Raw genomic sequence first — 14,594 nt, 5'->3', positions numbered from 1 at the left:
TTACATCTGATTGATTGATAAGGATTTTAGAACTTGTTCAAATATCACAATCTCACTGACTTTGAAACCAGTCAGTCATGTAATACAAAAAAAAACATGAGTGAACGTTAAATTAGAAGTCATTAAGAAGATATTCCATTTTGTATCTGTGTCTTACTGATGCCTTCAGACCGCCGATTTCTTAGAATTAATTTCATACTAAATATTTTACCGTTAATTTTTTTTTGCTTTATCGGTTTGATCTACAGGAAAGTTGATAATCTGTTATAACTTGGAAGGATATACATGAAAACGAAGTAATATCTTGTTCAAGTCCATCACTCATATCTGTTTTTGTAAGGTTAATGTGTCTACAATACATTATGAAATGACCTTTCATCTAGTTATCGAGAAGAATAGATTATGCACTTTAGGAGGAATCTCAGTGAATAAACTTTTCACACAATTAACTTCATCAACGTATTAAGATTGCAAACTAATATCACCACTAAGTTGATGTCATAGCAACTTTATTAGAGAAGCATATTACCGCTTTAAGGTGGTGGTTGGAGGTGGTCAACAGGAAACCCTGCTACTTGGCACTCGTCAGCAAAGTGCACCTGTAATCTTGAGGGAACTGTTGCTCCCTGATGGATTTGATCCCGTGTCACTCAGCTTCACAGTCAGAGACGTTACCACTGAGCTACTCGGGCTGCCACCGACCTCCTGTAGGACTGAGATGTAATCACAATTGATTGATCACTGGGTGGTGATCAATGTCATGCGTGTCAAGTTCTTTCTTAGTGCTGATCGAATGCTATGTTACCGCTGTAAGTTTCAATAAATTCCTATGGTTTCAAATATCACTATTTTTTCGGGTGTAGATATATAGTTTGAGCACTTGTAAAAATCATAAATAGACATTTAGCATAATTTGTCATCAACTGATAAATTTCTGAAATATTGTTGCGTTTTGTGACTTTGTATGTACCATATATATCTGTATGTTTGTTTACACATTTATTGTTCACTTTTATTACCAACTTTTAGAGTTCCGATCTTGAACCGATTGACCAAGAAATTGTTATTTCTCTTCAATCAATTGGCATTTCATTAGTTGATAATCATTCACGAGCAGAATTAGCTTATATATCTATTACAAGGTTAGTTTCATTATTGACCCTTAAAGATTTCTTATGTTTTTATCAGTTGTTAGTCAGTAGTCACAAATTAATTCCAAGATGTAATTTGTCGAACACTTGCACATACACACTTTCGTATTGTTGAGATAAGTGGAAAACTAAGCATAGAAAATCTAGTCCAATAGTTTTCTTTTAAAAAAAGAGTGGAGAACATGTACATTTGCACAATTTCATTCATAAACACGAATCATCTCAATGTAGGGTTATGGAGATTATTGACTTGTAATTGAGATCATCAATCAATCAATGTTAGATTACCAGTGAAAAACTGGATGCTCACTGGCTGGGAATCCCATACTGGGACGAAACGGCTGTTTAGTGCTTGATGTACAGCTCTGCCAAGTTCTTATGTAGTATATGACTGACTGACTGATTAACTCTTAGAAAAACAATCTAACTCACAAATGAACAAGTTTCATTTTTTCCTTCTATCTCCCCTATAAATATCCATAATCATTAAAGTAAGCGGAAATTAAACTATACTTTATATTTATTCTAATTTTTTTCTCTCTAGTTCTGGTGTTCGATGGAGTCAGGTAAAACGTGGCAATCGTTTAAAACCATTAGAATTGACTTTAAGCGAAAATTTAGAACGCGCTTATACTAATTATGTGAATGCATCGAATGATACAGATAAAGTTGCATTCAGTATTGTCAAATTAACTGATACACGTCAACCAATAGAAGTAGATTTCAATCGAATGATTATTTTGAAACCGGATCAATATGGGATAACACGTGCATTTGATCCGGGTGTATTTTTACAGTATAAATCATCTATTAGTCAAATGCAATTACATGCTAAATTGTTTCGATTACAGGTTAGTGAATGGATTTCGTATTTTTTCCTCTACGTAAAGAATGGATTTTCATTGTTGTTTAAAACTACATATATCTTATCTCTAAGCAACTGAAAAGTAAATAATCATTAAAAACCAACTATTACTAAGCTGTTTTTGTTATGACATGTCTCTAGCTATTCAACTCGAAATACCAATATAGTATAGTAAACTCAATTCAAATACTCTCCAATAGAATATGTACTATATCCTTTATGACTTTCAATCTAGCTTCCAACTATTGAGAAAACAAAAGAAATCCAAAGATCTGTTCCTGTGCCAGTAAACTAGGATACAGGAAAAAAGGAGTCGATATTCATAAAATATTTGATTGTACTTTTGGAAAGCAGTCGCTCAGAATGTGAGATTCATAACACATACTTCATTGATATGCACATGGCCTAAAATTTCAAAGTGACGCTTACTAAAAACCGTCTTTTGATTGATTGATGATAAAACTTCGCGAAACAATTCATTTTCCAACAGTTTTACCCTCATCTGAGGCTACTTAGGATTATTGAAGTGTAGAGTCTTTAGTTTCTATAACTATCCTGTAACAACGGAATGCAGCAAATTGGGAAGTTCTTCAAACTAGTAGACTATGTTGGTAATTGAACGATATGATTCGACCAGCATTAAGAACTAGATAAAGTGGGACTAATTCAATACTCGATTGATTAGTTAATCATATATAAAGTATGCTTTCACCTGAATGATTCATTGGTCAGACCACTAATTATTTGACATGATTTCAAGTGTCAGAACATTGGTTCCATCATGAATATTAGCACAACATTGATTTCGTCCCACTGATTTTCATTGTGTGACGCTTTTGGTTTTACGATTGAGAAATAATTGAATTCTTCGTTTGATAATCTTAATTTATTCAATCTTATTTTTAGTAATTGTTTTTTCTCTCCCTTTCCGTTTATCTGTCTTCCCTTTGATATTTCTCAGGTTGATAGTCAACGACTTGATTCCACTTTTCCTGTGGTATTGTCAGCTTTTCCTCAGCCAAAATCTGTGGCACTTGATTCAGGTAATCAACAATGTCTCACTAGTTTTTTTTCTGTGTGAACGACATAATAGAGAATCATTCTAACATTTTGTTTAATAAGCTGAATGTTATACTGAGTTTCAGTCGGTCAATCAGGCACATATATGCATCGGTCCAAGTTGCCATACCTCGTTAGCACAACACCGACCGTTGCTGCTACCTTGACGTGGCGGTCAGGCTTGCTTATCGTGATGAACCAATCGAGCTATACTGGCTTGGACAGTCGTTCCTCAAGGTCGGTTGAAGAGCGGTAAGACTAAAAGCAGCAAACCCAAGGTCCGAAGGCGAAGTCGTACTGCTGACTGTACAGAGGTGTGACGGCAGTAAGGTGTTTCCTTCAGACAACCAGCATAACAGCGATGCTGCCTTCCCACAAGGAGGGGTGAGCTTAGAAAAAGTTGACCCTAAAATGTACACCTCGCCTTATCCCACGGATATCCGTCTTTGTCAATAAGGTCACAACAATTACGGCTATATATTCGCGTGGCCATATGAGAGCATTTCAAAAGGGAGAGCGGACTCTCCCCACTCTCGGCCGTACCAGGACATTTGAGGGCGTGGGATCAGTACATATAACTATTGGCTATCAAACTGAGCCATGTTGATAAATAACGGTCTATCTGGTTGGAATCCGCTCAATTATCGTGACTTATGATTAGAGACCTTAGGTGATATGACTCTGAATCGATCATAATGGCACAGGTTCATTCACTCTTTATTGTTTTCTTAGATCTTGAGTTCCAATGTTCCTTCGCCCGTCTTTTTTGTTCTATCTTCTCTCCTATTCGTCTTGTTGATGTAGTATATCGACTTTAGCTAACACATATTTTTGTCAAACTCTACGCCACTGATGTTTAACTCTAATTTAAATAACTGATAGACAATAGTCATGTTTCCTCAAATTGCTAAATCTTTTGTGTCCATCTATGTAAATAGTATTTAATCCCAAGCATTTCAGTGCAGACCTATCTTCAACCATTTTAAATCAAATTAGATCATGCTAGCAAAAAAAAACTCATTACTAGTTAAGTAATGTCCTACTCACTGCCTTCTCGTGGCGGGGGTGTTCTTTACGAAACTGACAGGACGAAAAGCGAATGTCCGGAGCTTTTACCGAGTTGGTGGACACGGCGAGTCCACCTATGGGAGTTGGGAAACCCTGATTCCAAACCAATGGTGCACATGGGCTCCAGTATCCTGAGGGGACAAATAGCGTATGAATCAATCGTTGGTCCCCGGCTACCATGTGACTACATCTCCTTACGATGCTCCACTGCCTTGTGGATCGGATCTTTAGGTGAAAGGCTCCGGGTGTGACCCCCTAAGAAAACCACCTGCTTCAGTTTGGGCACCTGAGCAGTATCACAGCCCTCACACACAAATCAAATGAGATTTGTGTGGCGCATATATGTCTGGTGCTTCCTTGTACCAATATTTATGTGTTTAAATAAATAAATAAGATAAATGAGATGAATTTCGGAAGTATTTAAGACTTAATTTCAATCAATAAATCATTTTCACTAACTGATTTTTAAAGATACCTGTAAGTGAATCATATAAAATATACACGGCCGTACTATCTACTTTTTATGACATAATTGGTATATTACAGGTTTTAAACCGTTATTTGAATGGTCAGCAATTATTGGACGTACAGCGAATCCGGGTTCATTTCGATTTAAGTAAGTTATTATTATTGCTTTGAATTTCTTCATTTCGACATACTTGAGCTATAAATGTTGCTTAATAATCTGAACTGACCTAATTATATTTCATTGAACTCATAAGCCAATCTAAGTTAGACAATCATCGAAAACCTGGAAGCACTGGACGGTCATTTCATTCCAGTATGGCAGCCCTCAGCAGTGCGTATCCACGACCTCGTATCCTGTATTCGGATGTAGGACTTTTGGTCTCATAGACAAACACTTAACCTCTAGACCACTGGGTTAGGATACAATGGTTTGTTGTATGTATGTATGTATGTTTGTTGTCCCTACGTTAATGAAATCGTTTAATGTAAATTACGCAAAAGTTAGCTACTTTGGACCCATTTCACAATGTAGTCAAAGTTCTGTACTAACATATAGGTTTTGTGTTCAGTAAAATGAAATGATAATAGATCGTCAACTATATTTCTACTGTTGTTCAAATAACGTAGAGGAGTGATGTGAAAATAGCCTTCACATTATAAGTTCATTTAGTTGGTTCCAGAAGAATGTATTCTATCGGCCTCCTGAAATTACTCTTTCGTTTGATTAGGGCAGGATTTAACACAAGAAGGGGAGAGACTGAAATGTCTCATACCCTCAAAGATTACTCCCGTAGGGTGCATGATGCTCATTCTTGAACTTCGGTGAACGTTCACCGTGAACATATCCATGTAACTAGTGTAAAATACATAATACATAGTACTCAGAATGTTAACTAGTCACTTTACATGAATGAACAATCCTGAATTGGAATTGTTAGGGATTTGTGAGGATTGTTGAATTTTATAGTTTACACCATGGACTGACCTAAATCGCACAACGGTTGAATACTAGGAAGAACTGGACAACTGTCTCATCCTAATATGGGAATAGCTGTGATTAGTATAGTTTAACCTTACTGAGTATGAAACGGTTGCCTATCAACAGCAATGGATGATGGCTTTGTATTATCGTGAATCAATTGAAATCAGGTCTGTATTCGTTGTTGGCTTAGCAACCTAAAGTTTAAGTACTCACAGCCATATCCGAAGTCTCTGGTTTTGACTTGTGATGAGTTTGTGGATGGGCACTGCTTAGGAGTCCCATGCAAGGATGAGACAGGTCTCCATTCCTTCATGACCTTGAAAGGTTATCGAACTAAACTTAATCCATGGTGTAAATGACATAATCCCGAATTTTAGGCAGTAACTGTCAGTTTCTGTTTAAAATTGTTCCTGTTTCTCTTATTCATAGATACTTCCATGTTCTTATACAAGAGATGCAACTTAAACTTGATCAAGGCTTTCTTTATGATATAACCAACTTCTTTAGTTCTTCTGTAACCCGTACATCCAAGGTAAGCAATATTATCGTATGCATTTCATTTCTTCATCTAAGATTCCTGTTATTAAAAAAAACAAACTAGATTTATCATATAAGTTATCATTAGACAGTCTAACACTGTCATGTCGCATTGTTGTTCATCTCATTTAAACTATACCGAGTCTATTTTAGTCAAAATGAAGATGTTTCAACAAAGATAATTTTCTTCTCGACGATATTATCTCCTGGAACTGTATAATCATAATTATATGCACTAATGGATAGTGGCTAGCAGTGGAACCCAGGACTCGCGTTTGGTCCTATCTGGACTCAGTAGCTAAGTGGATAACACGATTGCGTTTGAAGCTAGCAGTACTAGGTTCGTGTCCCTGAGTGGACATTGACTCTGGGATGTAAGTCCATCCATCTGACGAGTCCCAAACGGAAGGAAACGCACTTCATGGATTCCACTGCTAGCCACCATCTGTCTGCTTATGATGAAAGATTTGTTTTATACAATTAAGCTAGAATGAAATTTCTCCACCTTGTATATACAATATATATGTATCCATGTAAATTAAATTATGAAACATTATAGGTGGAGTCTTTAAAGGTGAGAATCTGAACCGCATATCATTCAGATTTATGCTGATCGACTATTTGTTTGTTGATTTTTCTTAAAACTGTCTTTTAATTCCCCTTTAATTGTCAATTGAATTTGTTTACACTGCGTGTACATTTGCATGTTTCGGTTGACTTGACTCCTGTGTTGAAATAGTGTGTGTAGGGGGGGGGGTATTTTCTAGTTGGATTATTATTAACTTATCACTTTGTATATGTATATTCGGTTTGTTTGATGACGTTACTTAAATGGATATGTGATGTTGACATTTCAATAAATTATTGTCTTCGATTGTGTATATCTGTAATGGTGACTGATTTCCGTCTATTGGTCAACTATACAAACACCATTCATTACGTAATATGTCAATTCTCCTATCTATCCGAGGGTAAATATCGGTAATGTCCTAGCATCGATATACAATAGGCAATGATAAACTAGCTAGTTTGATTTAATTAATAATAGATTGACGCAAAGAATAATATTGTTCTATTTATTTAAATCAGTTTTTATAATTGTCTTTAGGTTACATTCATTGTGTACAAAAACGTATCGTTCCAATCAGTCATATGCTACATAAGAACTTGGCAGAGGTGTACATCAACTCAAGTTACCTCACTACATCAACATATCGAAATAAAATTATTATGATAAATCTCAGAGTAGTTGAAGTAGGAAGTATCTGTAGTATCAGTGGTGGTAGGAAACATTAGGTATAAACAATGTGATTGGAGAATGAAGAATGAACTACCAGAATACAAGGTATGGAAAAATTATGAAACAGGGAATCGTAGTGTAGACAAGGAATAAATCTATCCGTACAATAGAGATCGATTCTGAGCCATTTCACCCAACGTCTCTAACTGTCGGTCAAAATAATCGAGCAGTCAGTCAATAACTTCACGTCTTGACCTAGCCATAGTTATTTATCACACACCTATAAGTCCATAGTTAAATGGAAGATTTTTTTTATATATTTAAGATCATGAGTCAGTTGAAGCTAGACCACCATGGAAAACCTGGAAGCACTGGACGGCCGTTTCGTCCTATTGTGGGACTCCTCAGCAGTGCGCATCCACGATCCCGCCTCGCGGGATTCGAACCCAGGACCTACCAGTCTCGCGCTCGAGCACTTAACCGATAGACCACTGAGCCGGCCGGCATCCAACGGTGTTAATGTCTAACCTCAACTAATCCACGAAATTGCGCGACCAACTTCCATTGTACTGAGGTAGATAGATAAAAATTACTAAAATCTCCACAAAACCCCCTTGTGGAAGATTTTTTTGTCTGCGTCTTCTGTTATTCTTTTTTCATCTTTTTATCAATTGAACAACTGATCATTCCCTATCTATAATTGTCTTGCTTACCTTATTATGAATGAATGAGAATGTTATCTTTTTTGTTAAAATGAATTAATTATTTCATTTTTTCTTAACTTCATCATCATCATCATAGCCATCATGATTGACTTTGTTCGTTGTCTGGCCATATATTCAGAATTGAGACAATGTTAATTCTCAAGAGCCTAAATCTCTTCTTTATGTTGATATTTTCAATTTTCATGATCTTATAATATTGATCACTGATGATTCTTTTCTCTTTTCAAGCAGTATGAAAAATATTCTAATTCAGTGCTTTTCGCTAATTTTTTTTTCATCTTTCACTTTTTTGAATCTCATAACACTTTAGGAGGAAGCGTTCAAACATGATTATCTTTTGATCACTAGTAAATTGATTGATTTACCAGTTGTACAAGCTCATATGCAAGATGGGAATCGATCCATATTTGATAGTTTTCATATTTCACCAATCAAAGTAAGTTTAGATAGGTTTTTTTCTTACATTTATGAGTGTAGTTGAACATACGAACCTTGTGAATGAATTTGAATACAGTGATCTTGACTGCTGTTAGAGATTAAAATTGCTTCATATCTGTCTTACTTCCTATACTATATCCTTATATACAACCTTTCTTTTATATATTACCACCACTAAATTAACTACTATGAATCCGGTGTTCATCTTGTTGTGCTAACGATGTATGGCAACTTGGACCGAGGCATATATGTGCCTGGTCCTACGCTGTAGCTGACTGAATGAATTTACTGTGGTATCGTTTATTTTAGATTGTAATGGTGAATTAAATAAGGTTGAGATTCAAGAAGGCATGAGAGCATTGAAACTGAGAATAGACACTTGTCAATGAAGCAAATGTATTTGATCATATAATAGCAATTAGTCAGTAGTGGTATAATATGAATTGAAAAAAAGAAGAGTTACTAAGGTGTTTTTTTTTCTAAATTTTAAAAATTCCCATATTTTAGAACAGAACAACGTATATAAGCGAACAACATTGTTTCCAGTTAGATCCTCATCAAGTTTTACTCCAACACACTAATATTTATACAGATATATAAAAATATTAAACCGATCAATGCAGTTTGTGAGTCAGTGATAACAACGAAACGCAGCTCCGCTCTTCACATTTGGTCATTAGTGGTCGTGTAGTAAATAGAGTAATAAAGTAATTTATCTTAGATCTCATCTGTCGCTCATAGCAGAAGCTGCAAGAATTCGAGCTAACAACTAAACTCTGTGTATTTATGGAAAATTTGTCACACTCTTATCTTACTTTAATGCTATATTATAGCGAAGGAAGACTTAGTGGGAAAAATCGATGTATTTTTTAGTGCGAAATTGCAATGCTTTCGTAAAACATAAAAACCATACAATGAAAACATCATTTTCACATCTTTCATCAGTTATCTCTTACAAGGCCCCAAATGCTCTCACATGGCCACGCGTGTACAAGTCCTACTCACTTCCTTCTCGCGGCATTACTGTTGTTTACGGAATTAAGAGGACCAAAAGCGAATGTCCAGCCCTTAGACCGGGTAGGTAGGTACGAAGAACCCAAATAGGGGAGTTGGACAAACCTTGATTTTAAACCAATGGTGCAAATGGTCTCTAGGATCCGGAAGGAACAAATAGTGTATGAACCAATTGTTGGTCAGTGATTACCATGGAACTGCATCTCCTAACGTTGCTCCACTGTCTCGTGGACTAGACCTTTAGGTCTAAAGCTCTGGGTGTGGTCCACTAAGAAAACTACCTGTTTCGATCTGGGCACCCGGTCAGTATCATAGCCCACACACGAATCAAGTGACTTGTGTGGCGCATTTGTATTCGATGCCCCCTTGTAGCAATAAAATGAAAATAAATAAAAATAGACTTTATCGGTTCTCCATTCCTGTTGTTATTACAATTAATCTCTGTTGACATTCCTTTTGTCTTCAATTCCATCTTCTCAATCTTCTTTTGCCATACATTCCACTTTTCATCTGAACTACCACTTATTAAAAAAAAGATTAAGAAAGGGACTATATAAATCGATACCACCCCGAGTAATGCGTTATTATGATCATATTTAAATCTCATTACTAATGTTATTATTACCTCATCTTATTGTTAGATTGAAATGTCCAACTTTTTTCTACATCGATTAACGATAACTCATTCAACTCAATTTTGGATCGTTTTAATTACTTACGCCACATTTTACCAGTAAATTAAGGATTGCTGTTATTCTTCGATTACTTTTTTGTCTTCTAAACGTCCTACTTTATTTACTAAGTGTCATTCAGATTGGTTACCATTATCAAATCATTTACCAAGCACAGGTGATTTTTATACTTAACTTCAAGTTACACTAAGTTTGAAGGTTAGTGACACTTTTCCCGATTACGTTAAGTAAATTAGACAGAATGTAAGGTTTTGAACGGACCAATTACTGGCTGAAAATCGAAGATTTTAATCACTGACCCATCGCTTCACTAAAAGTTTGGTTTTAGATATTATAACTACTATTAAGTAAATTAACACCTGACATATTCATATTATTGTCCTGTTGAAGTTGTTTTTTCCATTAGTTGACTTGTCTTCATTGAATAAGTCAAAATATGTCAATATACATTGACATGTTATGCGCTATAATCATTTTCTTTTTTCTAACAATTTTCTATTTGACAAGGTACACGTCAGTTTTTCTCTTACTGGTAGCACAGAAGGAAAATCATCGGCTTTCCCGAGTGAAGTACTTAATCTTTTCTTGCAATCTCTTGGTGTGGCATTAACTGAAGTACAAGATGTAGTTTTCAAGTAAGCAAGCTTAGTTATAACCATATCCTTTTAGAATTTTTTCAAACTTATATTATATGTCTTAATTGAAGAATTGTTGTAAGGATCAGTTTAATTTATAGATTGTATTGGCCACATATTCATCTTATTCGAAATCGTTTTTCGAAACTAGAGAGCATTGAACAGAAGTGTGCACTCACGAATCAGACTCAGCACATTCAGGTCTCGCGGTGAACGCTTAACCATTGAAACGACTAGGTGGGGATCACTATAAGCTGTCGATTTATTCATGGTTTGTAACTGTTAATGAAATATTTCTTGAAATATAAGCTCAACATGGGCTGACATTGCTTCGTGATTCAATCATGCAATATTCAAAATGTTGGGAAGATCCAGAAAACGCCTTGGAAAAAGCCAATAAAGGCTCTGAAAACACTGAGAAGCATCTTATCCAATCAGCATTCACTAGAAGTTATCCCAGAAACATCTAGAAAGTGAAAAGTCACATGCTGAGTTTCTGATTGGATGATTACTCATACTACCACTATGTTTATTAGCATTCCAGAATTTTCCGGACACCCAAGGTCACTTAAAACACCATAAAAACCCTAGATTTACTGTACAGGAACGAAATTTTGGAGTAAAGCATTTTCTTCTATATTTCGCGCCTTTTCTCTAGTGTTCAAGTTGTTATGTAGGTTTAGCCTGGAGGTTACTAGAAGAGCTTAGGAACTAAATCTGGTGTTCAGTTAGAAGACTTATCACAAAGATTATGTTGTATGTTCATATATATGTTCATAAAATAATCTGAATAATCATGCACATTATCTTTTGCTCCTCATTACCCTCATATTTATATGATATGTTTCTTTTAATATTAAAGTACACAAACGTACTCACAGTTATATATATGGAGTTTTATTTATATTTCAATTAATATGAAATAAATTGTTACACACAGTTGATTCCTCTCATTTGTACCATTGTCTTATGGTGAAATTCTACCCAAATATATAAATAGGCAGTTTTAAGGTATCCTTATTCATGTGTAAATGAATTATTTGCACATATTATATAGCTTTTATGTGTTGAGTCTAGTCTGTCAGTGATTATCAATATCGAACCTGGTACATATGTACATCGGTTCAAGTTACTACATCACATTACTATTATGACATGAACTTTTCAAGAAAAATCTCAGAGTAGTAAAGCTAGCAACAGTATTAATGGCAATAGAAATGATCAGGTATCGAGAACACTATTAATAAAATCAAAAAATAATCTATTTGATAATTAAAAACTTAGGATTTAAAGGAAAAACAATGGATAAATTTCAGTCTCATTTGATTTGTGTGAGGGCTGTGATACTGCACAGGTGTCCAAACTAAAGCAGGTGGTTTTCTTAGGGGGCCACACCCGGAGCCTTCGACCTAAAGGTTTGATCCACAAGGCAGTGGAGCATCGTAAGGAGATGCAGTCTCATGGTAGCCGGTGATCAACGATTGATTCGTACGCTATTTGTCCCCTCACGATACTGGAGCTAGCCCATGTGCACTAGTGGTTTGGAATCAGGGTTTTCCAACTCCCCTAGGTGAACTTTCCATGTCCACCAACTCGGCTAAAGCGCCGGACATTCGCTTTTCGTCCACTCAATTTCGTAAACAACACTGATGCCACGAGAAGGCAGCGAGTAGGACTTCCCTGATAGAGGTTATATATTCGCGTGGTCATGTGAGAGCATTTGGAGAGGGAGAGCGAACTCTCCCCACTCTCGGCCGTACTAAGGCATTTGGGGGCAATGATATCATTAACTTTAATAAAATTTATATAGTCAATATTTTGCATATATAAACTTTCAATGTTCATTCATATTAAAATGGAAATTTTCTAAATAATTTATCATAATGATAAGAATAACTATTGAATAAATTTGATCACTTTGAAATTTTGTTAATCCCCCACTTATTTTGTAAAGTAATGTGTTTCCTCTTTCTTTTTCGTTTTACATCAATTTTATTCTCTTTCTTTCTAGATTAGATTATTTCGAACGTCAAGCGTGTATCATGACACTTGGTCAAATGAGTACAGAAATTACACATCATTATGTTGGTCAAGGTGTTAGACAAATGTATGTATTAGTTTTAGGATTAGATGTATTGGGTAATCCATTTGGTGTATTACGAGGCTTAGCTCAAGGTGTTGAAGATCTCTTTTATGAACCAGTAAAAGTATGTTGACTTTATCTAAACTTTTTCTGATTAATCAATTGACTTGTGAAGAGCAAGAACAAACATTCTAACAGAATAGTATGAATTTATTTTATTTCGTTGGTTCTTTTCAAATTTATTTCACTGGATTATACTCCTTCAATAAAATCTTCAAACCCTAGTCTTTCGGATTACTGTTTATACTCTTACTACTTCTAACACTATGGGATTTGAATCAACAACTGCATCTGTGTGCTAATGTGGTATGGCAACTCGAACTGATGTACGTACGTACGTACGTACGAAGTTCTACGTTGTGACTGACTGTCAGCTGCTTACAACATGTGATATTTAAAACATGAAACAGTTTAGTTGGAAGTTATGCTGAAGACATATTAGTATAGCTAGGTTGTAAATAAGTTTAATAGACTGAATATTATAAATATATATCTTATGTAGAAGAAAACTCTACAACATTGATTATGACAACAGTTCAAACGACCAGAAACAAGTGATTACATAATAAGTAAACGCTGATAGGAATATATGAGTAAAGTTCAGTTAATAAAATAAGACTAATAATCTGGAAGACAGTCGAAATAAAAAACTCAATGATGCAATAAATGTAAGGAAGAGTTTTAAAAAAGTGTTTTAAGATGCAACGAAGGAATATTTGTCGCCAAGGCAAGGAAATATTAATAATAACCATCACCTTTTGAACACATAAATCAAGTTTTTGACGCCTGATATCAACGGCTTCAGCAAACTTTAGAAGACTGGAGTTCAGTTGTTTATTAATCACCTTAAAAAATTGCAAGGTATCGACTTGATGTCCTGTATCCAAGAGATGCTTGGCAATTTCACTATTTAGAGTCGTTCTTTCTCTTGTTCTAAGGCTTTTTGGAACATGTTCAGAAAACCTAAAATATGCCCTCCTTTCTGTTTGGTCAGTGTAGCTGCTTTGGTAGATGCATGTAAATTTATACATGCATTTGGCGGTAACATGAAAGAGGTGTTTACAAACACAATCAGCAGGAGGCTTACCCGTCAGCCAAACTATTAATTCTGTATAAAACAACATGTTCAATAACGCAATCAAATGTTGACAAGCAGGTTGTAAGCAGTTGACGAGAACCAACGAAATAAAAAAAATTCATGCTATTCTGCTAGAATCTTTGTTCATACTCTTTTCAAAATGATAAAGAGAACTATATATATGTAATTGTTATAACGTATCAATTTGCCCTCTTAATATATATATATATATATATATATGTGTCCAATGATACAGGAAATACGTACGAGCAGTCTTGGGTGCTATTCGGTCCTTCCTATCTGCCTAGCCCAGCCGTTAAGTCCAGAACACAAATAACAGCCTCAGCAATATGAATCATTATTTACAAACATACTGAGTTTTTATACAAACCAAAGTAATCAATAAACTGATTATAACTCAAGAATCGTATGATAATAAATCAAAGATCAAAATAAAGCTCATGATAAGAGAAAACGAATATGAATAATTTAGTTACGT

General features: G+C 35.2%; 1 protein-coding gene across 1 annotated transcript in view; it reads left to right on the top strand.

Moving 5' to 3' along the window:
• The window catches only part of Smp_021170 (VPS13C protein, putative (fragment)), a gene marked incomplete at both ends in the record, with an annotated part of 125,584 nt that overhangs the window by 100,321 nt on the left and 10,669 nt on the right, over positions 1 to 14,594 (top strand). Inside the window, 8 exons of the mRNA XM_018796326.1 lie at positions 1,030 to 1,142; positions 1,696 to 2,002; positions 2,978 to 3,059; positions 4,690 to 4,759; positions 6,023 to 6,129; positions 8,407 to 8,531; positions 10,747 to 10,874; positions 12,886 to 13,081. Of these exons, the coding sequence (XP_018650550.1) occupies positions 1,030 to 1,142; positions 1,696 to 2,002; positions 2,978 to 3,059; positions 4,690 to 4,759; positions 6,023 to 6,129; positions 8,407 to 8,531; positions 10,747 to 10,874; positions 12,886 to 13,081 (1,128 nt within the window). The remainder of the gene's footprint in view (positions 1 to 1,029; positions 1,143 to 1,695; positions 2,003 to 2,977; positions 3,060 to 4,689; positions 4,760 to 6,022; positions 6,130 to 8,406; positions 8,532 to 10,746; positions 10,875 to 12,885; positions 13,082 to 14,594) is intronic.

This window comes from Schistosoma mansoni, chromosome 2, assembly GCF_000237925.1.
Source record: "Schistosoma mansoni strain Puerto Rico chromosome 2, complete genome".
NCBI classification, from domain to species: domain Eukaryota; kingdom Metazoa; phylum Platyhelminthes; class Trematoda; order Strigeidida; family Schistosomatidae; genus Schistosoma; species Schistosoma mansoni.
Note: the sequence above shows the minus strand (reverse complement) of the source record. Positions and strands in the feature narration are given on the sequence as shown.